The sequence below is a fragment of the Suncus etruscus genome, chromosome 12, assembly GCF_024139225.1.
Source record: "Suncus etruscus isolate mSunEtr1 chromosome 12, mSunEtr1.pri.cur, whole genome shotgun sequence".
In the NCBI taxonomy this organism is placed as follows: Eukaryota; Metazoa; Chordata; class Mammalia; order Eulipotyphla; family Soricidae; genus Suncus; species Suncus etruscus.
In genome coordinates, this window is record NC_064859.1 from 103,797,864 (window position 1) to 103,823,567 (window position 25,704).

At 51.5% G+C, this 25,704-nt stretch overlaps 1 protein-coding gene across 1 annotated transcript in view; it reads left to right on the top strand.

Annotated features, from left to right (window-relative positions):
- The window catches only part of PLEKHH2 (pleckstrin homology, MyTH4 and FERM domain containing H2), a 69,038-nt gene that overhangs the window by 14,190 nt on the left and 29,144 nt on the right, over positions 1–25,704 (top strand). The window contains exons 4-16 of the mRNA XM_049784709.1: positions 1,816–1,965; positions 3,425–3,508; positions 4,130–4,211; positions 5,852–6,037; positions 7,178–8,100; positions 9,658–9,733; positions 10,393–10,487; positions 11,082–11,226; positions 13,877–14,013; positions 14,113–14,223; positions 14,311–14,397; positions 17,623–17,781; positions 22,832–22,912. Coding sequence (XP_049640666.1) covers positions 1,816–1,965; positions 3,425–3,508; positions 4,130–4,211; positions 5,852–6,037; positions 7,178–8,100; positions 9,658–9,733; positions 10,393–10,487; positions 11,082–11,226; positions 13,877–14,013; positions 14,113–14,223; positions 14,311–14,397; positions 17,623–17,781; positions 22,832–22,912 — 2,316 coding nt within the window. The remainder of the gene's footprint in view (positions 1–1,815; positions 1,966–3,424; positions 3,509–4,129; positions 4,212–5,851; positions 6,038–7,177; positions 8,101–9,657; positions 9,734–10,392; positions 10,488–11,081; positions 11,227–13,876; positions 14,014–14,112; positions 14,224–14,310; positions 14,398–17,622; positions 17,782–22,831; positions 22,913–25,704) is intronic.

Genomic DNA, 25,704 nt, shown 5'->3' on the forward strand with positions numbered 1-25,704 from the left:
GCTGTCAATGGCTGTGGGACCAGCATCTGTGACATACACCCAAGCCCAGCTAGTGCCATCCCTCTCGTCTTCCTCTTTCCTCCCACACTTCTCACCCCTAAGACGTGTCCTGTTGTATTTTCTCTCTTTCTTAGGTTTGTGCTTTTCTTCCCCTACTCGAGCCTAATTCCTCAATGGGCAGAAGTGGAATGAACCTTACAGGGCCTCCCCAGCTGCTGGCTCTATCCTAGACCATGACAGAAATCCTGGAATGTGCGTTGACATGAAGGAGCCTTGACGTGCTCTTGAGTGCTTCCTGTGAAACTTGGCTCTGGCTCTTTTTCTTTTTCTTTTCTTTTTTTTTTTTTTTTTTTTGCTTTTTGGGCCACACCCGGTGTTGCTCAGGGGTTACTCCTAGCTGTCGGCTCAGAAATAGCTCCTGGCAGGCACGGGGGACCATATGGGACACCGGAATTCAAACCAACCACCTTTGGTCCTGGATCGGCTGCTTGCAAGGCAAACGCCGCTGTGCTATCTCTCCCGGCCCGGCTCTGGCTCTTGTGTTTCTCTTGTGGTACTTCCATCATGTGTGGATCCAAGGCTGTCTTTGGCCGTCCGTGTTCACCCACCGCTGTTGTCTGTGAATCCCCCTCTGAGCTTACATTCTATTTTTCTCAAGTGTGTTCTCGTACCAGGTCATGTCATCGAGGTCTCATTCACCACTGACCTTTTGCTTTTTTGTTTTTGTTTTTGTGCCCCATCTGGCCGTGCTCAGGGGTTACTCCTGGCTCTGTGCTCAGAAATTGATCCTGGCAGGCTCAGGGGACCATATGGGGTGCTGGGGATCAAACTTGGGTTCATTCCCAGTTGGTCACGTGCAAGGCAAATGCCCCACTGCTGTACTCCGGCCCAACCACTAACCTTTTCTCTCTCCCTCCTTTGTTTAAACTGTGGGAACAGGAGACTGGACCATGGAGTGTGTCTCCTGGACCACTGTTGTCAGTCCCCACATGTGTTTCTTCCCAGGGTAATGCTGTCCTGAGTCTGTTAGGCACCCGTGTGCCGCCAGTGTCTTGAAATCTGACAGAGATTAGGCACATTAGAACTTGCCAACCAGGGGGCCAGAGAGATACACAATGGTGGGCTGTTTGCCTTGCATTCAGCCAATCCAGGACAGACTGTGGTTCGAATCCTGGCATCCCATATGGTCCCCCGAGCCTACCAGGAGCAATTTCTTTTTTTTTTTTTTTTTTTTTTTGGTTTTTGGGCCACACCCGGCGGTGCTCAGGGGTTACTCCTGGCTGTCTGCTCAGAAATAGCTCCTGGCAGGCATGGGGGACCCTATGGGACACCGGAATTCGAACCAACCACCTTTGGTCCTGGATCGGCTGCTTGCAAGGCAAACGCCGCTATGCTATCTCTCCGGGCCCTGGGAGCAATTTCTGATGCAGAGCTAGGATTAACTTCTGAGCGCCAACTGGTGTGACAAAAAAGAACTTGCCGGCCAATATTGTCCTCTGATAAAACTGACTTTTAGAAAGTTTTTTTCAATTTTCTAAGATATATTATTATTTTTTATTTATCATTTTTTAATTTTTAATTGCTTTATTTGAGTGCTGTGGTTACAAAATTGTTCATTGCAGTACAGTCATACAATGTACACCATTCTTCACCAGTGCAGCCTTCTTCTCACCCATGTCTCCCGTTTCCCTCCCACCCCTGCCTTGCTCTAGAGCAGGCAAATGTCTTAGGAACTGATTTCATATTAAAGTCAACTTGACTTCTCTGATCCATTCGAGCATGCGTCATTTTGAAGAGTTTCTCCATTGCCTGCAGGTACAAGCTATGGAAGAGAAGTTAAAGGCAGCTAATATTCAAACCAGTGAGTCAGAGATGAAGCTATGCAAAAAGTGTCAAGATCTGGAGGCCCTGATACAGGAGAAGGATGATGCCATCCAGAGCTTGGAGCTGCAGCTGGAGGAGCAGGTCAGGAAGGAGGCAGCTCTGCTGAGTGGCTTTCAGTCTGGGCAGGACTGGGGTGGTGGGGAGGGATACACATGTAAAAGTTCTCCCATGGTGATGTGAATTCTGCTAAACCACTTCATTGAGATCAACTATAATCAAATTTACTATAGGAGCTCATTGGGGAAGCGCTTGCCTTGCACATACCCAACCCACATATGATCCCCAGCTTCCCATATGGTCCCTGAGCACCACCAGGAGTGATTCCTGAGTGAGTGCAGAGGCAGGAGTAAGCCTTAACCACTGCTGGGTGCACTCTCCCTCCCCCCAAAAAGTGGAGCCGTTTACTTAAGTGCCTATTTAGCATTGTTTAGATATGACAGCTTTGGGGACCCAGGAGAAAGTTTAAGGCCTCACACATCCTGAGCACTCTGGGGCCTGTGCCTGGCATTGGGCCGACACCATCCAGCCCTGTTGAACCTGGGAGCCCCCCTCAAAAGACCACCATGAAATTGTTCGTGTTTATTTTCAGCATGTTTTTGTTTTTGTTTTGTTTTGTGTGTGTGTGTGTGTGTGTGTGTGTGTGTGCGTGTGTGTGCGCGCGCGTGTGCGCGGGTGCGCGCGTACCAGTAGTTTTGGGATTTTTACCACCCTCTGTCTTCCTATTTTCTGATTTATATGATAGTCACATTCTTAATAGCTTTGTGACCATAACCATATTTTAAGGTCTGGAAATACAAGCTAGAGTTTCTTAGTTCTGTTTTTCCTGGATTTTTAACTGGTGTTTGAGGGGAAACATGCCATTGTGGGGGGAGTCTGGCTGTTACCTCATTCACCACCTCTCTCTTACTGTGGCTCCGAAGCCCTGATCATTTTCAGAGATGGTTTGTTTTGTGGATAAACTCAGTGGATTCATGTCTGAGAGGGAAAATGAAGCTCAGTTTTCACTCTCTTTGCATGTGTGCCTATGTCATTTGTGGTGACTTCTGCCAGATCATCGTTCTCATTTTGCGGGGCGGAGAGATAGTCCAGTGGTTGGGGATAGGAGGGCCATGTGTCAGCCCTGAGCACTGCCAGGTGTGGCCCAAACATCAAAATTAAAAAAAGTTATTTTCAAATAAAAAGTCATTTTCATATTTCAGTTTGATCATTCAAAGATGGGGGATTAACCCAGGACAGGTTTTAAGCGCACCTTGTAAAATGGGATGTAGCATTTCTAAAGCATTGAGCTTATCTTTGTTGGTTTTATTTATTTTTTTTAACTTGATTGATTGGTTTTTGGGCCATCCAACGACGCTCAGGGGTTACTTGTGGCTCTACACTCAGAAATCTCCCCTGGCAGGCTCGGGGGACCATATGGGATGCCGGGAATTGAACGACCATCCATCGCCGCATGCAAGGCAAAGGCTCCACCACTGTTCTATGTCCCCGCCCCCCCAGCTTATCTTTGAACTCAACAAAGTGCTAATGTGATTTATTTCAGAAGCAAATAAGGATACAAGAAGCTAAAATAATAGAAGAGAAAGCAGCTAAGATCAAAGAATGGGTAACAGTGAAGTTAAGTGAGGTATTCACCGCTTTTTTTCTTTTGCCTTTCACTTCTTTCTGAGAGATACTATTCATTGGGAGTGAAGCAAGATTCTGGTCAGTTGGTGGAGCTGCTGCCTCGCGGGAGACATGCGAGCGAGCGAGCAAGACAGCTTCTCCAGCCCTGCCTGATGTTTTTCCCAGATTAGAAAGATTGATGGAAGCTTGGCCCCCAGCGGACGTAGCATCCCTCTAGCTGAATTTGGCTCAAACCAATTTATTTAAAGTAACTGTAGAATCTAGGTGTGTGTCATCCACTCAGTGTGCTCGACAGCTGGGAAGTTTAAGTTCTTTAGCTTACACGGGGATTTGACGCTGAGATCATTGACATTAAAATAAATTTTAGTAACTGAAAAAAGGGTGGAGAGATTTTAAAATCTTAACCCCCACCAAAAAAAACCCCATCAACGTAAATATATGAATTTTGAGAAAACTATCAATATTGAGAATACAATTAACTAGGTTGATAATTTGATACTTGTGATTTATTTTTACTTAATTTGTGAATAATTAGGGATTAGCATTTTCTAAATATTGTAATTTGCTTGTACATTTTAGAAATGTGATTCTCATTGCAAAAATTTTTTTTTGATTCTTTCAGCTGGAATTAGAGAACCAGAATCTTCGCCTGATCAACCAGAACCAAGCTGAAGAGATCAGAACAATCCAGTCCAAACTACAAGGTATGAGCACAGCCTGGCGGGCAAAACTTGCTTGGATTCATTTAGCCACATAGAATTTTTTGGGCCACACCCGGAGGTGCTCAGGGGTTACTCCTGGCTGTCTGCTCAGAAATAGCTCCTGGCAGGCACGGGGGACCATATGGGACACCGGGATTCGAACCAACCACCTTAGGTCCTGGATTGGCTGCTTGCAAGGCAAACGCCGCTGTGCTATCTCTCTGGCCCCAGACACATAGAATTTTAGGGGCCGGAGAGAATAGCACAGTGATAGGGCATTTACCTTGCACATGACTGACCTGATGGACCCAGGTTCAATTCCCAGCATCCCATATGGTCCCCCGAGCCTGCCAGAGGAGATTTCTGAGCACAGAGCCAGGAGTAACCCGTGAGCATTGCTGAGTGTGACCCAAAAATCAAAACAAAAAAAATAGAATTTTACCACTGCCCTGGGAAAATGATTCGCACGACTATAGAGCTGAACTTTATCCTTTATTTAATTGAATTTATTTGAAGTTAAATAGCCTGGACAGTAGCATAGGCCAGAGTGGGCAGACCGTCCTGACACTGGATTTTGGATTTTTTGCCTCGTGTTTTAGGCCTGCTCGCTTCTGTTTCCACTCGGTCTGTCTGTGGTAACTGCACAGAGGGATTCGGTGCTCTCTAAGTCATGCACTCCATTTCTTTGGAAACATTCTCCGGGGGTTTGATCTTCCTAGCAGCCATGTTAGATTTCTCAGGGGTGTTGGGCCAGAGAGATAGCTTAGCGGGAGGGTGTTTGCATTGCACGTGGTGACCCGGGACAGACCCAGGTTCAATCTTCGACATCCCATATGATCCCCCGAGCTTTCCAGGAGTGATTTCTGAGCACAGAACCAGGAGTCACCTCTGAGCGCCGACGGATGTGGCCCAAAAACCAAAATAAAGATGTCTCAGGGGTGGCTGAAATGAAGGCGTGAAGGAACATGTTAGTATGTGTGAGGTCTGGCATCCCACCCCCAAGGAGCCCCCAATAGTCCTGCACCCCAGCACCTCTGGGCATGGCCCTCAGGACCATGCAGAGTTGCTCACCCCGTTTCAGTTCTTTCTATAATCACTGTACCAGCTCCAAGGGCTTCTCCCCCCTTTCCCCTCAGCGGCACGGGCCCGGAGACAGCTCCGCCATCTGTTTTCTCAGGAGAAGATACTGAAAACTTAAGATAAGCGAGACTTATTACAGTGATAATGTGATCTGGGCCCCACTGACCCTAGAAATTGCCTTTGGTTGTCTTGGCAACCGGGACCTCGGGCCACGCATCAGCAGTATTCCCGCCAGTCGACTTCTAGCCGCGCTTGACTGGCATTTACCTATCCTTGACTTGACAAGAACAGAGCTTCCCGGCTCTCAGAGTCTCGTGTTTCGCTTGAGACATTTTTATAGAGGTTCAGTATTTTTCTCTCTGCTGTCTAAAGAGATTTTGAACATTTGAAATCTGTAAACAGATAGTCCCCCTGGCATGTAAGGTCCCCAATTGAGTCACCAGCAGAGGGCAGCTCAGGCCTCTCGCAGGAACCAGGCCTGGGGTGTCCTGTGCTCTGTGCTTGATGCCCTGTAAAATGAATTGGGAAACTCCCGGTCTGGATTTTCACCAACGGTCTTGCAGAGGCAGAAGGGAAGAAGCCCCCTACGGCTTGCATGCAGGTGGTCTCAGAAGGCCGGCGCCTCAGCGGTCTGACCTTCGGGTGCTTCCCGGCCCGGGCAAGGAGCCCCCCTCCAGCAGAGACAGCTGAGCATGGGAGCAGAATGTCCTCCACAGAATTCGAGTCCTCGGAAGCAAGAGACATGGAAGGTACGAACACACCGACAGACCGAATTGAGGGCTTCTAAGGGAAGCCACTTGCGGTTTCCCTCTCCTTTGTTTTCTGGATGTCTTCACGTCTCTGGGACTCTTTGCTTGGTGGCCCAGTGGGCTCCATGCTCATGGTCTCCCAAGCCCTACCAGCATTGATCCCTGAGTGCAGAGCCAGGAGTAAGCCCTGAGCACCACTAGTGTGGTCTGCCCCAGAAAATAGTGGTTTTGCCTGAATCCTAGTCTATGCGAGTGTCAGTGGCTCATATAGATCCTAGTCTATGTGTCTTGGATTCCTATGGATCCTAGTCTATGGGGTGTCAGTAGGTTCCTGTGGATCCTAGACTACGTCTCAGTAGGTTTCTGCGAGTCCCAGTCTATGTGTCTGTGGGTCTTTGTTTATGGAGTGTCAACGGACGCCTGTGGATCTGTATCTATGGGGTGTCAGTGGATTTCTGTGGATCCAGGCCTATGGGAATGTGTGTGCTTCATGTTTTTATGAAACATCAACTTCTCAGACACCACTTGCTCAAATTTGAAAACCACTTATCTTAAATGTGGGGCTCAGTCCTGGGTTCAATCCCTACCACCACCAGAATAGAACAACAATGTGGTTTTCAAATACGGGTCTAAACCAATAACTGTAGGGTTGGGGGCATCCTTCAAAAAGCTGGAGTGCGGTTTTATATGCAGGAGGCGAGGCCTGTGGTTGGTCCTCGGCACCTCATGGTCAGTTCACTGGGCACTGAACTGGGAGCAGTCCCAGAGCGCCACCAGGTGTGACCCCAGACAAACAAGGACAAGAAATGCCTGTTTTTAAAGATTCATAATTCAATTTTGAGCGTAAGAACCTCAGTTGGGGCCAGAGAGATAGCATGGAGGTAAAGCGTTTGCCTTTCATGCAGAAGGTCATTGGTTTGAATCCCAGCATCCCATATGGTCCCCTGTGCCTGCCAGGAGCAATTTCTGAGCATGGAGCCAGGAGTAGCCCTTGAGCGCTGCCGGGTGTGACCCCAAAACCACACACACACACACACACACACACACACACACACACACACACACACACACACACACAAGAATCTCAGTTGTTCTACCATTTCCATCACACCAAGTGTTTTGAGGTTACCTTGTTTTCAGAGATGGAAATTCCAGAAAAGCCTGCTGGTAACCATGGGCATGGAGATGGGCGGAGCCCCAAAGTGTTGTCTGCAGCCTCCCCAGCATCTGAGGAGAGTCAGAGTCCAAGCATAGCCTCCCTGGGCCGTGGCACCGCGCTCGCACCTGACTCCGGGGCTGCCAACAGCGAGTGGAGTTCAGATGAGGACGAAGAGACCGGGGTGCAGTGCCAGTCCAGGTACATGCCCACGGAGGGCCCCCGGGGTGGCCGGCTGGGCAGTGAGCCCTACTGGACGGCGTCGGATGACAGCAGCTCCGTGTTTGAGGAGGAGACTGTGGGACCTCCCAGGCCTGGGCACCGGAAGCTGTTCTCCTGGCAGCAAGAGGCCCAGTGGCATGCCCAGAACAGCGCCACGGGCAGGGGCCCTGCAGCAGCGGCCAGGAAGGAGCGCGGCAGCTCCTCCGAGGAGCTGGACAAAAGGTTCCGGTCTCACAGGCTGGACTTCTCCTCCTCATCCAGCGAGGCCAACACGCCTAGCCCCATCCTCACCCCGGCCCTGAACCCCAGGCACCCTGCCAGGGCCCCTGGGAAGGGAGCCGCAGCTGTGCCCTGCTCCAGCCTGCCGCCCCCGAAGCTGCGGCCCCCCGCCCTGGCCAGTTTGAGTGTGGCGCTGGCCAGGAGGCACCTGAGTCAGCCGCAGCTAAGCTCCGACAGAGTGTTCGGCACCAACAGAAACGCCATCAGCATGGTCCGGCCGCCCAGACCACAGGAGACGGACCTGGACCTCCTTGATGGCCCCGCGACGGACGTCTCAGACTCCAGGGACTCGAGCTGTGACCAGACCTCCTTCTGTGGCTCCCGGGAGTCCCCGGGCTCGGAGGAGCAGGAAACCTGGGATATGGGGCCACCCCCCACCCCTCCACTCCACCGCTTCCCCTCCTGGGTGAGTGCTCGCATGTTGGCTGTCATACACCTGGCACAGAGACACACACATGGGCAGACACGCATTCAAAGCATGCACACACACGAACAACACAAGACATTCATAGGGTGTGCGCACATATGTGAGATAACATGTGTACATGCATGCGCACATGTATGCACACCTGCAGCTATGCAGGCACATGCACACAGACATACCAATATATGGACACACAGACATGCCCACATATATAGGCACGCGTGTGTGCGCGCGCACACACACACACACACACACACACACACACACACACACACACACACACACACACCTTTCGCACTCTCTTCTCCAGGCTGGGCTGTGCCGACCTCGCACGTACCCAGGCACAGTTCCTCTCCCCTTCTCCTTCCTTCTGCATCAGTCGAGAGCGAGGCCAGGGCAGCAGCAGAAGGTGGAAAACCTCCTTTATTGCTGATCACCCTGATTGGAAAAACCAGTGGGCGGTGGTGTCGCCCCAGTCACGGAGGATTCGGTGGGCCCGTGGGCTGCACAGGCTCGGCGCAAGCCCCTGGGTGCCGCTCTCCCTGATGCCCCCCAGGCCCCAGCAGAGAGAGGAGAGGACCCTATAGGCTTCCTCTACTGAGCTGAACCATCACAGCAGAGAAGAGATGAGGGGGCGGGAGATCAGGTATAGGTCTGGGAACTCCCACGAAGCAGGGCCTCCGCACAGGGACTGGGTGTCTTCCTCCTAACATGACATCTCACAGGGTGACTTGGATCAGGACAGCCATAGACCATCAGAGATGTGGAAGTTTTGTATTTGGGGTTTTGTGTTTTTTTCCCAGGAGAACCTCCTAAACAGTGCTTGGGAGGTCCCACACTTCCTCCTGCCACCCACCCAGCCCACATAATACTCAGGCCCTGCAGATTGGGGATGCCAAACTCATGGTGCTGGGGCCTTACCTGGAGGGGTGCAGGGGTTGGGTACGCATCCAGACTGGCTGTCCCAGAGCTCATGGCTGGGAGATCTCTGCCTCACGAGCCTTCCTCAGTGGGTGAGGCTGGCGGCCTTATGGAGGGAAGCAAACCTGGATGACTTATGGCTGACCTACAATTCCACTGTAGGTCTCAGGTTCATTATTGTTTAAGTGAAATGGATTTTGATGGGCCCCGACTTCAGGGTCTTCCTTGCCCTTAGCCGTATTCCTGAACATGGGGTGTCTCAGGAACAGCCACACAACTTGAGCAGATGCCATGATATCTGCCTGTGTGTATTCCTGACGTACCGAGTTTCTCTGTTTTTCCAGAACCGTGCTGTGCATCCGTCTGGGCTGGGTCTGTCTGGAGAGTTGACGGGGAGCAATGGCTTCCCCGTGACTGTTTCCTCCTTTCTCTTCCAAAAATGCTGAAAACCAAGCAGAACTCGGGAAGCTAGAGACGAATACCAGTCTGAGCCAGCTTCATAGCACTAGCATGGTGCTCTGGAGTGGTGCGGACAGAGAACAGCCACCAGGTGTCTGCCTTGGGAGGCCGTTCCCTGTACCTTCAAGCACTAGAGTTGGCATTTCTCTTTTCCATTAGGAAAGCAGGATCTATGCTGTGGCCAAGTCCGGCATTCGGATGTCTGAGGCCTTCAGTCCGGAGACCGTTTGTCAAAGTGAGTGAGTCTGGGAGCCCGAGTGATAACAACGGTAGGATGTTTGCCTTGCATGCTGCCAACCCAAGTCGGACCCAGGTTCAATCCCTGGCATCCCATAGAGTCCCCCGAGCCTGCCAGGAGGGATTTCTGAGTGCAAAGCCAGGAGTAACCCTGAGCACTACCAGGTGTGGCCCTAAAACAAAAACAACAGAAATAAAACAAAGGAAGTTCCAGAAGTGACTCTATGGTGGTGGGTAGTGCTGCTTGTGATGGTTTTTAGCCAAGAGCTCCCTGCATGGCTCTGGAATCCATGGTGCTTAGTGAGTTCACAGGAGACGAAGTTTTTACTATAAGCTCAGAAAGGGAGCATGCCCTGCTCCCCGTTCTAAGGCAGAGAGCCCTGTTAAAGCAGGTATGGGGTGCAGCTGAGGTCACCCAGCCATAACCGGTACTCATTCAGGATGGGTCAGTCATTCCCTGGGGTCATATGTCCATATTGTGTCCGGCCACTCTGCAGGGCAGGGAATGACGAGGGTCAGAGGAGGCCTCTGCTCTGGGCTTCCAGTCAGCCTGGCTGGGCTGTCCTGCCCCACTGTAGTGCATGTGGGAGCCTTGTTTTTGGTTCACTCATCAGAAATAGGCCCAAGGTACCTGAGAAAACCCTTTCTCTGTTTCAGATGGCACCGTGCCTCCGTCCTGCAGCCCCTCCGGTCTTTACATGGGTCTGATCTACAAGAACATGACGACGCCCGTGTACACCACCTTGAAAGGGGTAACACATCTGCTCCCTGGGACTGTGGGGTCCCTTTAGGCTCTTTATCAGGAGGGTCAGCTTCGCCAATGGGTCCCCAGAGGACTGGAAAGTTCTGGAGGAGAGACCGGCTTCTGTCCAAGTCGCAAGAAGTCATATCTGCTCTGGCTACAGGCCATGTGGTTCAGGGCCAGACAGATATGACAGCAGAGAGGGCCTTTGCCTTGCAGATGGCTGACCCTGGGCTTATCCCCAACACCAAGTACAGTCAGTCCCCCAAGCCTGTGAGGAGTGATCCTGGGTGCGGCAGTAAGGCCTGAGCACTGTCGGTGTGTTCCCCAAAGCAATACAAAACATCTGGGTCATTGTCAGGCCTGCTGGTTGTCCACAGAGCATGAATGTGCTGCAAAGGAGCTTCCTGGCCGCCATGGTCTCTCCCGGCCTTGTACTTCCTTAGCTGAGGAAACTTTCCCTGCCAAGGCTTTACAGAGGATTAGGGTTCTGGCTCCATGTGACCCATTTCCCTGCACCCTCAGAACTCTGACTCCCTGGTCCTGGTGAGGAGAGGAGCCAGGGCCCTGGGTGGCACTGAGGGGGCTTTGTGCTTCTCCCCAGAAGGCAACTCAAATTAGCAGCGGCCCGTTCCGGGAAGACTCCTCGGGGTCTGAGGAGGACGACAGCTCGCAGTGCAGCTCCCGCACCTCGGAGTCGGCCATGCAGGGCTGCGCTGGGCCTGGCAGTCCCAGGGCCATGAAGAGAGGTGAGGTGCTGCACACCACCAGAATGTTCCCCAGAGGGGTTAGAGAGATAGCACAGCAGTAGGGCTTTTGCTTTGCACACGGCCATCTTGGGACCTGGGTTCGATTCCCGGCATCCCATATGGTCCCCCGAGCCTGCCAGGAGCAATTTCTGAGCACAGAGTCAAGAGTAACCCCTGCTGTTGGCTTTGGCCCCAAAATAAAACAAATAAAAAAAAGTGCTCTGAGGGACAAATCTCCCTCACAGGGCTCAGCCTGGTCTCGAATATGTCTTTGTGGCTGTCATGGCACAGCCCAGCCCTCCCAGGCCATTCCTAAGCAGGGACAGGACTCGCTGAGCACTGTCGGGCAAGGCCCTAAACCCACCACCGTCCTCCCCGCATCTAAGTTTTTGCTTCTGAGGGCAAAGACATTTATATTCTAGGACAAGTTCCCTTTTGAAGTCTTGTTTTTATTTATTTGTTTGTTGTTTTGATTTTTGGGGCTACACTTGGTGATGTTCAGGCTTTACTCCTGGCTATGTACTCAGGAGTCACTCCTGGTGGGATCGGAAACCACGTGGGATGCCTTGAATTGAATCCAGGTCATTCGCCTGCAAGGCAAGTGCAATTTCTCCAGGCCCTCCTCTGAATTCTTTACCTGATTCCAGACAAGTCAGAGCAGCTTTTCAACAAACTTTACCTTGTCTAGGACAGACAACTAACACTTTATTGGGCATCCATGGTTCAATGATGCTCCTCTCTTCTTTTTTTTTTTTTTTTTTTTTTTGGTTTTTGGGCCACACCCTGTGACGCTCAGGGGTTACTCAGAAGTTGCTCCTGGCTTCTTGGGGGACCATATGGGACGCCGGAGGATCGAACCGCGGTCCGTCCTAGGCTAGCGCAGGCAAGGCAGGCACCTTACCTCCAGCGCCACCACCCGGCCCCGCTCCTCTCTTCTTATTACTGTGAGCCATGGGATCATTTGCAGGTTGAACTCATCTCAGCGAAACAGAAGCTCTGCTAAGCAGGAGAAAGTGCACATTCATGTGGCAGTTGCCATGCTCTTGGCCTGGACATTGGCTGTATCTTGTGTGGTGGGAGCGAGTGGATTTGGGAGACTTCTTGGGCCTAACCGGGGAGGCACCGAGAAGCTGGGCATGAAACAACATCTGTGCATGACAGGAGTCTTTGCCGAGGCTGATGGTGGATTTTTTCATTGTTTACCTGAGCTCCGAGAGCATTATCTGAGGGTCAGTATTTGACCCTCCATGACGGCTCTGTCTCAGCCCCATGACTGACAGACCACAGTGCACCCTGCCCTCTGGCGGGTTCCAAGGCCTTTGGTGCTGTCCAGTCCTTTGGTCTCATTCCTCTCCCAGTACCCCCTGGACAGATGTGTCCTGCACAGTGCCAGCGACTAGAATGGTCTGTTCACATCATTGAGTCTCCCTGATGCCTCTTGGAGAACACTTTTTCTTGGTTTTGTTTTGGGCCCACATCCGATGATGCTCAAGGGTTCCTCCTAGCTCTGTGCTTAGAAATTACTCCTGGGGGCCTGGAGAGATAGCACAGCGGCGTTTGCCTTGCAAGCAGCCGATCCAGGACCAAAGGTGGTTGGTTCGAATCCCGGTGTCCCATATGGGCCCCCGTGCCTGCCAGGAGCTATTTCTGAGCAGACAGCCAGGAGTAACCTCTGAGCAACGCTGGGTGTGGCCCAAAAACAAAAACAAAAACAAAACAAAAAAAAGAAATCACTCCTGGCATGCTTGGGGGATCACATGGGATGCTGGGGATCAAATCTGGGTTGCCTGCATGCAAGGCGAATGCCCTCCTCACTGTGCTCTCGCACAAGTGTTTGGGGAACACTTCTAACACATGTGAACCAGTAGTATGGGGTTTATGTGCAAAATACGGCTCAAATGATGCATCTTTGGAACATTTCTACCAAATCACTATTAATGTGAGGCCCAAAACTCGGTCATTCCTTTTTTTTTTTCTTCTAAAATTCAGTGATTCCAATGCAACAGTGCATTGAGTAAGTAAGCACAAAGTAAGCATAAAGAAGACATTGGCCTGGAAAAGTGTCAACATGCCTGTATTGAAAATTCTCAGTTGGGTCGGAGCAATAGCACAGCGGCAGGGTGTTTGCCTTGCATACAGCCAACCCGGGAAGGACCTGGGTTCAATCCCTGACATCACATATGTTTCACCGAGCCTGCCAGGAGCAATTTTTTGTTTGTTTGTTGTTTTGGATCACACCTGGCAGTGCTCAGGGGTTCCTCCTGGCTCTATGCTCAGAAATCGCTCCAGGCAGGCTCAGGGGACCATATGGGATGCCGGGATTCGAACCACCGTCCTTCTGCATGCATGCCCTACCTCCATGCTATCTCTCTGGCCCCCAGGAGCAATTTTTGAGCACAGAGCAACCCCTGAGTGCTGCTGGGTGTGGCCCAAAACATCATACACACACACACACAAAATCCTCAGTGAATGAGATATGAGCAGCCTTCTACTGTATTTCCCGAGCTTCCCGTCACAGCAGCCGCCGGTCAGGTGTCTTTCCACCCTTCCCAGCCTTGCCCCATCATTCTGACTCTGGCTGAGTTCTCAGGGCCCAAATCGAGAACGTGGTGCAGAAGACACAGCCCCTCATGAGGCCTCTCTCTTCTAGGCGTGTCCCTGTCATCCGTGGCTTCTGACAGCGACTACGCCATCCCCCCAGATGCCTATTCCACGGAGCCTGAGTGCTCCCAGCCTGAGCACAAGCTCCTGAGGACCTGCTTATCTGCCGGTGATGCTGGAAAAAATGTAAACTCAGATATGATTTCCCCCGCTGAGAACCCTTCAGTGGTGCGCTGGGGCCCTCGACAGGAAACTCATCTCTCCCTTGACCCCCTTTCCACGCAGGAGCCACTGGAGAAGTCTGGTTACCTGCTCAAGCTCAGCGGCCGGCTGAAGGCTTGGCGGCGCCGCTGGTTTGTGCTCAGGGGCGGAGAGCTGCTGTACTACAAGTCTCCGGTGAGGGGTGCCCCTGCTTGCCTGCTCCTCCTTCACCCTGTGAGGCTCTTCCTTTATGTGGCCTTCCTCCTCCTCCTCCTCTGACAGAGCGATGTCATCCGGAGACCCCAGGGCCACATCGAGCTGGGCGCCTCGTGCAGCATTGTGAGAGGAGATAACAAGCAAACCGTCCAGGTAGGGCTTCACCCCAACTTTGTATCCCTGAAACCCGCCCGATCAATGTCCAAGTGCCCGGGAGGAGATGGGCACGCTTCCTGTCTCTTCGTTCCCTTGAGGGCCTGTGCTGTTGCCTCCTAAGTGTTCGGAACCCCAGGACTTTCAGGCTCCACGGCTTACTCAGCTGAGCTCTGGCTGGCTAATTCTGTAGTTCATGACCCACAGTCCTTTGTATCTCCCCAAGTCTTTTTTTTTTTTTTTGAGGGGGGGCACACTGGGTTCTGGCATTACTCCTGGCTCTGCACTCAGAAGTTATTTCGTAGCAACTATTGAAGAGAAAAATTGTAAAATGGAAAGTATAAAGCAATCTTGTGATACACTGGATGAAAACAGTTCTTAGGTGTGGTGAATGCTTATATTCGGTGTATAGAAATGATAAATGATAATAAGAAAAAAAGAAATTACTCCTGGCAGGCTTGGGAACTTTCTGAGTTGCTGGGGATTGAAAGCGGGTTGACTGCATGCTGTGCTATTGCTCCGGATCCCATCTCCAGGCCTTTTTGTTTTTGTGGCTTTTTGTTTTTGTTTTGGCTTGGTTTTTGGGACACACCCGGAGATGCTCAGGAGTTAATCCTGGCTCTGCATTCAGAAATCAGGCCTGGCAGGCTCAGGGGACCATATAGGATGCCGGGAATCGAACCGGGGTCCATCAGGTGTTGGCCACATGCAAGGCAAACGTCCTACCACTGTGCTATTGCTCCGGCCCCACCCCCAGGCCTTTTAAGGTGGGTTTCCTGATCAGTTTATCCCCAAGATGTCAGAAATCAGATGCATATTAAATCCAGAAGTGTTTGCCTTTCCACAGAGTCTCCCGTACACATCCTGCTGGCCCCTGAGGGGGTTCTGTGGGTGAGCGAGGGGCAAACTGCTTACCTGCCCCCCTCCCCTGACCCTGGCTGCCCATTTTAGTTCAGATAAAGCTGCTCTGCCAGAAACCTGCTCAGTTTACCACAGCCTGTTGAGATAGTGTGGCAGATAAAATTCAGCCACTTTATTTCTGAAATGCCTTCCACAGTCATTACTTTCTTATCTTGCTCCCTTGGAGGGTGGAATACAACATTTATCAGAAAGTCCATCTCCAATGCTTTCAGCAGCCAATGCCCAGGGAATGCCCCTCAATGCAGAGAGGGGAGCTGGGCCAGCTTTGTCTTGAGCAGATAAGAGTTACTTGGTGGAGGCTTCTGGAATATTGGGAACACTGGACTGTAATTAATTGGAGATTGAAATACGGTACGTTCGTAATTCCTAAGTACATCTTGGTGGCCAGGGTTTCTCGTCTCAGGTTGAGTGCTCATGCCTGCAAGCCTCATTGTGCTTTCTCAGAGTATTTTTCCTTTTTCTTTTGTTGTGAAAACAAAAAAAGTGTTTTGGTGAGCGTGGAGGCAAGCTACGATGCATCAGACGGCACAGATGGATAATGAGCACTGCCCTGTTGGGTGTGGCCAACATGCCCTGATCGCCATGGCTGTTGTTTCATAGCACAGTGGTAAAGCGTTTGCCTTGCATGAGGCAGGCTGACCCGGGAGGGACCTGGTTTGATTCTCTGCATCCCATATGGTGCCCCAGCCTGCCAGGGGTGATTTCTGAGTGCAGAGCTAGGAGTAATCCCTGAGTGCTGCTGGATGTGGCCCAGAAATCAACCAATCAATAAAATTAAAAACAAAAACAAAAACAAAAACCAAACAGGAGGTAGGGGCTGGGCCCACAGCACAATTGGGAAGTGTAGCATCAAAGCCCTTTGGATGGGCTTGGATGGTGCTGGATGGAGCTGGATGGATGGAGGTCTTTCTCCTTCAGCCCAAGACCACGTGGCTCTGCAACCTCCTTCAGCTGTCGAGGTGGCAGCAAGGAGAAAATCCACTCACAAACAGGCTTCAGGAAATATCAGCTTTATTCATCCTTGGCCACCAGTGTAGCCTATAATCTTAAACCTATTTAAGCATGGTCTTGTGAACTTGCCCTAGGTCTAGCTTCTTTCAACCATCTTTTCTCCTCCTACTTCTCCATCCAGGTAAATCCCCCTTTTGCCCCTCAGGCAAAACCTTTTATAACCTCCCCAAGACCCCTCCCAGAAATGGGAGGGTCTTTCTTGTAGGTAAGGTTACACAAAGAATAGGTGTAGGGTTACAGGGAGGGTGTTTGCTTTGCATGAGGCTGACCCCAGTTCAATCTCTGGCACCACCAGAAATGGCCCCTGAGTGCACAGCCAGGGGTAGTCCAGATCAATGCCAGGTGTGTCCCAAAAACAAACAAGCAAACGAAAAAGAGGAGGCAGTAGCTTGGATATAGTTTTATTTAACATAATGAATCATAGGCGGAGAGATGGCATGGAGGTAAGGTGTTTTTGCCTTGCATGCAGAAGGACGGTGGCTCGAATCCCGGCATCCCATAAGGTCCCCTGAGCCTGCCAGGAGCAATTTTTTTTTCAGGAGCAATTTCTGAGCATAGTGCCAGGAGCAACTCCTGAGTGCTGCCAGGTGTGACCCAAAAACCAAAAAAAAAAAACCCCAAAAACCCCAAAAAACAACCCACCATAATGCATCAGTACGCAGTTTTCTTCAGAAGACTTTTCTTTTTTTTTGTTTTGTTTTGTTTTGCTTTGTTTTTGGGCCACACCCGGCGATGCTCAGGGGTTACTCCTGGCTGTCTGCTCAGAAATAGCTCCTGGCAGGCACGGGGGACCATATGGGACACGGGGATTCGAACCAACCACCTTTGGTCCTGGATTGGCTGCTTGCAAGGCAAACGCCGCTGTGCTATCTCTCCGGGCCCCAGAAGACTTATTTTCTTATCATACAGATCTTTCTTATTTTGTTGCCTCCTTCACTTCCATAACAAATGGCTTTTTTTCCTCTGTTGGATGTGGGTTGCTTCCTGGGTCTCTCTTGCTCCTCCTTTCAACAGTCAGCTCATTTAGGGGAGAAATGAGGCCCCTTGAGGGGGAAGAAGTGCAAGTAGAGCCTGAGTGTGTCCAACCAGACGGTTCTGAGGAGCCCAAGGGAAAATCTTTCCGTCTCACAGCTGATCACGGTGTTTCTTCCTCGGGCATGTCTGAAGTACCAGGTGCTGCTCACAATGAGTTTGGGGTTGGGGGGGGCTCTTGGCAGTGTAGGAGGCGCACAGGGGCTTCCTCATGCAGTCGTCCTTCTCTTCCCTTCCCTCACCTCTGTCCGTTTTCCACAGCTGGTCACAGAAAAGCACACGTACTACCTGACAGCAGACTCGCCCAATCTCCTGGAGGAGTGGCTCAAGGTGCTGCAGGCCGCTGTGCGTGTGCAGGCCGCCAACCCGATCCTGATGCAGCCCGATGGCAAGCCCACGCTCAGGGGTCTGCTTACCAAGGTAGGGAGGTAGGGGGCAGGGAGGGGTACTCACCAAGGTGGGGAGGGTGTTCACCAAGAGAGGGGGAAGGAGGAGGGTGCTCAACAAGTAGGCCACAGGGTAGGCAGGGGGTACCCAGGGTAGGCAGGGGGTACCCAAGGTAGGCCTGTGTATTAAATATTAATTACTAAGGTCCTTGGTGTTGCATGATGTCGGCCTGGCGCCTGATGCCTCTTTAGGCAAGCGGGTCTGAGGGTATCAGGGTGATGGCGAGGAAATGATCCACAGCAGTCAGATTCCAGGAGACATGAAGCTTTATTAATAAGGCCCTATGGCTTCTAAGCAGCCTCTTTCCTGCTCCTGCATCTATCCTGTCTCCCATCTCTCTATGCGCATCTTTCTTGCTGAGCCTCTCCCTCTCCCTCAAGCAACTCCCCCCCCCTTTTTTTTTTCCAACCGTAGACCCCTCCCAGATGTGGGCTGGTCTGACCACCAGGTAAGATTAGCATTTGGGGTAGGGGGTGGAGAGATAGCATAGAGGTAAGGCATTTGCCTTGCATGCAGAAGGATAGTGGTTCGAATCCGGCATCCCATATGGTCCCTAAGCTTGCCAGGAGCGATTTCTGAGCAAAGAGCCAGGAATAACCCCTGAGCGCTGCTGGGTGTGACCCAAAAACCCAATAGAGGGCCCGGAGAGATAGCACAGCGGCATTTGCCTTGCAAGCAGCCGATCCAGGACCAAAGGTGGTTGGTTCGAATCCCGGTGTCCCATATGGTCCCCTGTGCCTGCCAGGAGCTATTTCTGAGCAGACAGCCAGGAGTAACCCCTGAGCAATGCCGGGTGTGGCCCAAAAACCAAAAAAAAAAAAAAAAAAAAAAAAAAAAAAAAAAAAAACCAATAGAAAAAAAACCCAAAAGATTAGCATTTGGCTTTGTAAGGGGTAACAGGCCTGAGGGGGAAGGTTCAGCCAGAGAGAAACTGCCTGTTCTGGGGGCATCTTCTCTTCATCAAGGGGCATGTTGGCATCAGCTGTGAGAGTTTAACTCCAGAAAGCAGCAGGCAATGGCTTGGCCAAATTTTAACTCGATAAATCACTTTTACATGAAGGAGGGAATGTTCAAGAACACAGATACACCTTTGATTCAATTATTTCTGTAGGGCGTTTTTGCCTTAAACTCAGCTGACTTGGCTTCGATCCCTGGCATCCTATATGGTCCCCTGAGCCTGCCAGGGGTGAATTCCTGAGCGTAGAATGTGGAGTAGGCTCTGAACATCACCAAGTGTGACACTAAAACTACACTATACTAAAGGAAAATAGCAAGGAGATAGGACACAGTCAGGCCATGAACCACCAAGGTGGATCCGGTTCATCTTCATGGCAGGCAAGTGTCTCATCTTCCCTCACGGACCCAGAACTGTCCTCCTGAAAGTGGGAGCTCAGCCTTCCCCAGCAGACTGAGTAGCAGGAGCCGCCATCCCTGCTGGATCCTTCACAGAGGTCCTCAAGGAGACATAATAGGGGACTGTGCAGAGATGAAGGCTCTGGCCTTGTGTCCAAATGTGGCTGCAACAATGGGCCCTAAGCACAGAGCCAGGAGTGGGTCCTGAGCACAGAAGCAGGAATGGCCCCTGAGCACTGCCAGTGTGTTCCCCTCCCAAAATAAGACCAATCTCTACATCAAAACACAGAACTCAGCAGAACATTTGATGGGCCTTGAGAGTCAGTCTTGTCTTCCCAGACAGGGAACAGTGACACAGGCCCCGAAAGATGGCCTGCCAGGTCTGCAGGATTTGATGGAGAAGAATTGGTTCTGCTTAGCTGTGGAGTAGGGGGTCGCTTAAATAAATATTTCTGTGACCAGATAATACTTTGCCGTGCAGCCATTTCAAGTATTATAAAAGAATAATGTTATGGAAATGTGTTCGCATGTGTTGTTAGTATTATCTCGCCTTTGTCATACATAGTCGCAGAAAGTGCATTATACATATTTATGGAGGGATGCCTGAATAGGAGCTACACCAAGGCACAGCAGTTATCTCTATGTGATTTTAGCTTAATTCTACTTAATTCTGTTTTCGAGCATTTTTAGGATAGGTTTTGATGTGTGCTAAGATACATTATTTTAAGGTTTTCGAAGCCCTATTTGACACTTTTGGAAAAGCACAGAAAATACTTGCATACAAAAAAAATTGCCACAAAAATAATGCGTGTGTTTTCACGCCGGAAGTACAGCGTTAGATGTAGGTTTAGGATGCTGCTGGGTACCTCGTTCCAGTGGCGGGTGTCAGTGGTGGCCCTCGGAAGTATCTGTGGAGAGTGACCAGCGCTGCTGAAGGGCAGAGCAGGCCAGAGCACTAGCAGAGGATCCATCCAGTGCCCCCATGCTGCCTGGCGGGGGAGGAGGGCTTTCCAGTGCTGAGGGGCTGGCTTGGGCTCTCTGCTGTCCCTCCTTCCCCTGGTCATTCAACCTGGCCCAGGATGTGTGTGTGCGTCACGCTCTGGAGTTGGGTGTGACCCTCTCTCTGGCCAGCTCTGTCTCCAACTTCGTGTTCATCAGCTGCTGCTGGTGCTCCGTCCCTCGTGCTCAGAGCCGCCTTCCCGAGGGAGCGTTTTCTATGATGACTAACCAGAAGGCTTGCAGAAAGGGTTCTAATTAGGCTTTCTTCCTGCCGTTCCTGAAGGCTTGTCCACCCCCGTAGTTCCACCCTTGGAGCCTCATTAGAGGAAAAACTTCCTTCAGTTACTCTGAGTTCTGAGCACCCATCCGGCTGTCCCCCCCTCCCGAGACGCTCTGAGGAACATTTGAATCCTGGGGGGCTCCGGTGGGGGGAAGCTCTTCATGTTGTCACCTTGTTATTATGAAGTACAGAAATATGTGGGTAGGTATTAAGAACTTGGCTAATTTGATTCTGGATAGTCACTCTCGACTTTGATTTGAATGCTTAGGAAGGACGTTTTCTCGATAGGCTTGTTTATTAAAAAAAATCTTTATTGAGAAGCACCTGGCAGGACTGGGGCATCAGCCACTGCCCTGGACTTGCACAGTGTGTTGGGCAGAGGGGATGAGTGACATGTGAAGGCCATTGGCCGGCTGGTTAGGGATGAAGCCCGCCTCAGTTCCTCGTTTCGGGTGTTTCCAAAATAGCTGCCACGAAATAGGAGCAGAGACACTCGAGCCATACAACAACAGTGATATTTTCCCAACTTTTCTCATGGAAATTAATTTTGGGGCCACACTTGGCAGTGTTCAGGGGTTACTCCTGGCTCTGTGCTCAGGCGTCATTCCTAGCAGGGCTCGGTGACCCTATAGAATGCTGAAGATTGAGCCTGGGTCAGCTAGCTGTGTGCAAGGTAAATATCCTACCTGCTGTTCTATTGCTCTGAGCCCTCTCACGAACATTTTTACATATGCAGACAAGTTAGGAGATTTTATAGACAATGACGTGTTTCTGCCAGGGGAAACATGAGATGTTGGGGATGGAACCAGGTTTGACAACGTGCAAGGCAAACACCCTCCCCACTGTGCTATCGCTCTGGCCCACTAACTAAATTCTTATTAGGGTCATTTTTAAATACCGTGAAAGTTAAGGGAAGATTAGAAGGAACCCTCAGATCAGTATCGTCTGGTTTTGACTGTTACTGGCTCTGCTTACTATTCTGTCATGGGACAGTGAGAATAAACCAGGGCAGCATTTGAACCTGAATTACGGCTGGTCCTGGCTCTGCCCCTGGTGTGACCTGCTGAGCCGGGGTTGGCAGTGGCAGCTGGGCAGGCTGATAGCAATCTCAGGGGCTGTGACTGTGCCCTTGAGCAGGCCTGGCATGTCACTGACCCCCAAACAGTGCAGCCTGCCTGGGGAAGTGGGTCAGGAGGTGCGGTGGCAGCCTGGAGACCAGTTCTGGCCAGTTCTGGCTGGAAGAAGGTGGAGCCCAGCAGAGACACAAAAGGCTCTTTCCAGAGTCTTGGGGTTACAGCTTCACATGGGGTATGGGGGCTGCTCTCAGTGGGATTCTGGACCCCAGGAGCCCCTCGAACCAAGACTGAAAGCCACATTCAGACTGTCCCCAAACACGACTGCTCCGGCGGACAGGAAGGCTGAATGTGGCACTAAAGTCCTCTTGACTTCCTGCCCACGTCCTCCTGGGACAGTGCTCTGAACCCACTAACTGACCATCACCTTTGGACAATGACTCGGATTTGAAGGCTTGCCCTGCTTTTCCTTTTTTTATTATTTTATTTTAGTTTAGTTTAGTTTAGTTTAGTTTAGTTTTTGGGTCACACTCGACAGTGCTCAGGGGTTATTCCTGGCTCTATGCTCAGAAATCACCCCTGGCAGGCACAGGGGACCATATGGGATGCCAGGATTCGAACTACTGACCTTCTGCATGAAAGGCAAATGCCTTACCTCCATGCTATCACTCCGGCCCCCTTTTTTATTTTTTTATTTTATTTATTTATTTTTTTTTTTTTGTGGTTTTTGGGTTACACCCGGCAGTGCTCAGGGGTTACTCCTGGCTCCATGCTCAGAAATTGCTCCTGGCAGGCACGGGGGACCATATGGGACGCTGGGATTCGAACCGATGACCTCTTGCATGAAAGGCAAACACTTTACCTCCATGCTATCTCTCCAGCCCCCCCCTTTTTTATTTTTTATTATTTATGTACTTTTTGGTTTCATTTTGGTTTTGGGGTCACACCGGTGGGGTCGCTCAGGAGTTCCTCCTGGCTCTTTGCTCAGAAATTGCTCCTGGTAGGCACAGGGGACCATATGGGATGCCAGGGATCAAACCACCGTCTGTCCTGGGTCAGCCGTGAGCAAGGCAAACGCCCCACCACTGTGCTATCTCTCCGGCCCCTTTCCCTGCCTTTCTAAAGGAGATCCTCCCAGAGTACATGGTGCTGGCACCGTAGACAGATGGAGCACGGGAACCAGAGAAGATCCTGCCTCAGGCTGGCACCCTCTCCTCTCTGCCTGCCCTCCCGCCCGGCACAGGACGCCCACATAGGCCGGGACCATGCTGGAAGCAGGAGCATTTTCCATCTGAGACTCTTTGCGTTGTGATTGCAGGTCAAACACGGATACTCCAAGAGAGTGTGGTGCACGCTTGTGGGGAAGACGCTCTATTATTTCCGCAGCCAGGAAGAGAAGGTACATGTGTGTCTGGCGTGTCCCTCTGGGGTGGGAGGAGCAGGGGCCCACATTCATTAATCTTTGCCAGAGCTCCCCTTGGACTCCCCCGGGCACACCCGGGCTGAGACTGGGAGATTGGGTCTAGGGGCCCCCTTGGGCAGTGCTGCCAGCTGGGCTGTGTGTCTTTCCTGCAGGCAGGAGGGCCCAGGGGAGTGACAGGGGCAGGAGGTTCTGGTGTGGAGGTGTGAGGGCTGGCTATTTGTATCCTATTGGGGACAAACGGGGACACCACAGGATAACAGAATAGGGACCTCCAGAGGAAGCTCATGGCCTTCCCACCAACCTTCCTGACAGAGCTCCAGAGGAACTCTGTAGGGAGGGGGTTCTGTCAAATGGAGGTGGTCTGGGCAGCTGGGACTTGTGGGGGGGGGCAGGACCTGCTGGGGTCTCAAAGAAGTGCAGGAATCCAGTCCTGAGAAGTGCTGAGGTGGGGGAGAGAGGGAGGAAGGGAGGGGGAGAGAGAGGGGGAGAGAGAGGGAGGAAGAGAGAGAGAAAGAGAGAGGGAGGGAGAGAGAGAAAGAGAGAGAGGGAGGGAGAGGGAGAGGAGAGAGAGGGAGGGAGAGAAAGGGAGGGAGAGAGAAAGAGAGAGGGAGAGAGAGAAAGATAGAGAAGGAGAGAGGGAGGGAGAGAGAGAAAGAGAGAGGGAGAGAAGGAGAGAGGGAGATATATATATATAATATATATATATATACACACAGAGAGAGAGAGAGAGAGAGAGAGAGAGAGAGAGAGAGAGAGAGAGAGAGAGAGATTGCCTGTAAGGGCGCTCGAGACTCAGCTGAGACCGGGTTTGTGGGGAAGGGGAGAGCAGAGATGGAGCTGGCTGGAGGAATGAGCCAGGGGTGGGTAGGGCTGAGGAGCAGGCTGGCTGCAATTGTGAGAGGGGACATAAGGAAACAGTCACTCGCACATTCTGGGTGCAGAGGCCTCAGGAACTGAGGTTCAGTCAGGACCAGAGTCTTCCCGGCCAGCAGAGCATTTACCAGAACAAGCACCATTTGTTTTGTGGGGCGGGAGCTCTGGTTAACTGCCTGGCTGGGGCTGGGCAAGGGGAGTCCTGCTTAACTGTGTGGCCGTGGGGAGCGTGGGGAGCCTGGCATGAACCCTGTCAGCCCCACCTCGGGTTTTCTTGATCCTTTGGTGAAACCTGCTCTTTGTTTTCCATTGTGACGTTTGGGCCTCATTGCTCTGTTTTCCGCATTTTCAGAAATAACAATTATCTACACATAACATTTTCCTTCCAAAGTACGTTTTTCTCTGTTCTGTGACAAGGATGGTGCTTTGCACACAGTAACGGTGCAGGAAAGACTCACCACTGATTTCATGGGTAACTCTGTGTTTCTCTGAGCGGTGACTCGGCTGGTGACGTGTGTTAATTGTTGCTGCTAATCAGCTATTAGGCACATGGCGCTGTGTCTTTGAGAAACCCGTCCTGGGGAGCTCAATCGGAAACCGGGCACTTTGAGTGGCTCATTAGACAGTCGAGGAGCAGCAGGTGGATAGTCACAGTGAGTCTTGCAGGCAGGAAATGGTGGGCTGGGGCCAGGGGAGGAGCAGACGCACACAGAAATTGGGAGGGGACAGAGCAGAAAGGAGGCTGTGGGGGGAGGTGTGCAGGGAGGGGTTGACGGGGCAGATGTGCTGGATGGGGAGACAGGCAGATGTGCAAGGAGGAGGAAATGGGCCAAATGTGTAGGGAGGAATGGCAGCTGCCAGATGTTAGAACTGGCACTCAACCTTGTCCTGGAGCAAGTACGAGGCATTGGGGGAGGGGGAACAGGACCTAGTCACGTGCCTTCTCCTGAGCAGAGCCCACTGCGTCCAGGGCCACCTGTGGTTGCCTTGAGCATCGTGGTTGTGAGGCCGGAGGCCCCGCCCACTGAGTGTGCCACCTGGGACTGCACTGAGGCAGAAGTAAAGTCCCTGTTTCTGCATCAGCTGAGGGTCAGTGGCACCTCTGAGTTCATCACCTGAGGATGCCTGTGCTGTTGGGGTGACTCAGGAATAGGGTGCAGAGGAAGGCAAGTCTGTGCAGTGAGATCAAAATGCCCTGGGTCTGGGAGCACTAGCAGGGGGTGACAGTTGTCCTGAGAATCAGAACATGGGATCATGTCCTGGGAGTTGGGGCCAAAGTGATAGCACAGCAGTAGGGTATTTGCCATGCACACGGCCAACCCTGAACAGACAGACTCTGGTGCAAATCCCCAGCATCCCATATGGTCCCCCAAGCCTGCCAGGAGTGATTTCTGAGCCTAGAGCCAGTAGGAACCCCTGAGCACTGCCGGGTATGACCCAAAAAACAACAACAAAAAAATGTCTTGGAAATTACAACAGGCAAAGGAGCATTGGATGGAATCTTGGGTCTACACCAACAGCAGCAGGAGGGCACTTGCCTTGCACACAGCTGTCCTGGGTTCCATATCTGGCACTCCATAGGATCCCCTAATCCCTGACAGGAATGCTCCCTGAGCATGGAGATAGGACTATGCCCTGAGTTCCATTGGGTGTGGTCCAATAAAACGGAACCAAAAAGGGAAAGATGAAACCTGGTAGTTTGCTGCAAGTTGGAATGGAAGAAATGAACAGAAAAGGAAATGTACCAGCAGATAATCTCACTCATGTGCAGAGTGAAAGGAAAAGGGATCAGCCAATCCCTTTACAAATAACCCGAGGCCCCTTGACCTGAGGGGCCAGGGGCCTGGAGGCCTAGGAAGGGTGCAGGCAGTCTGGAGGCACCAAGGGGCTGGGCA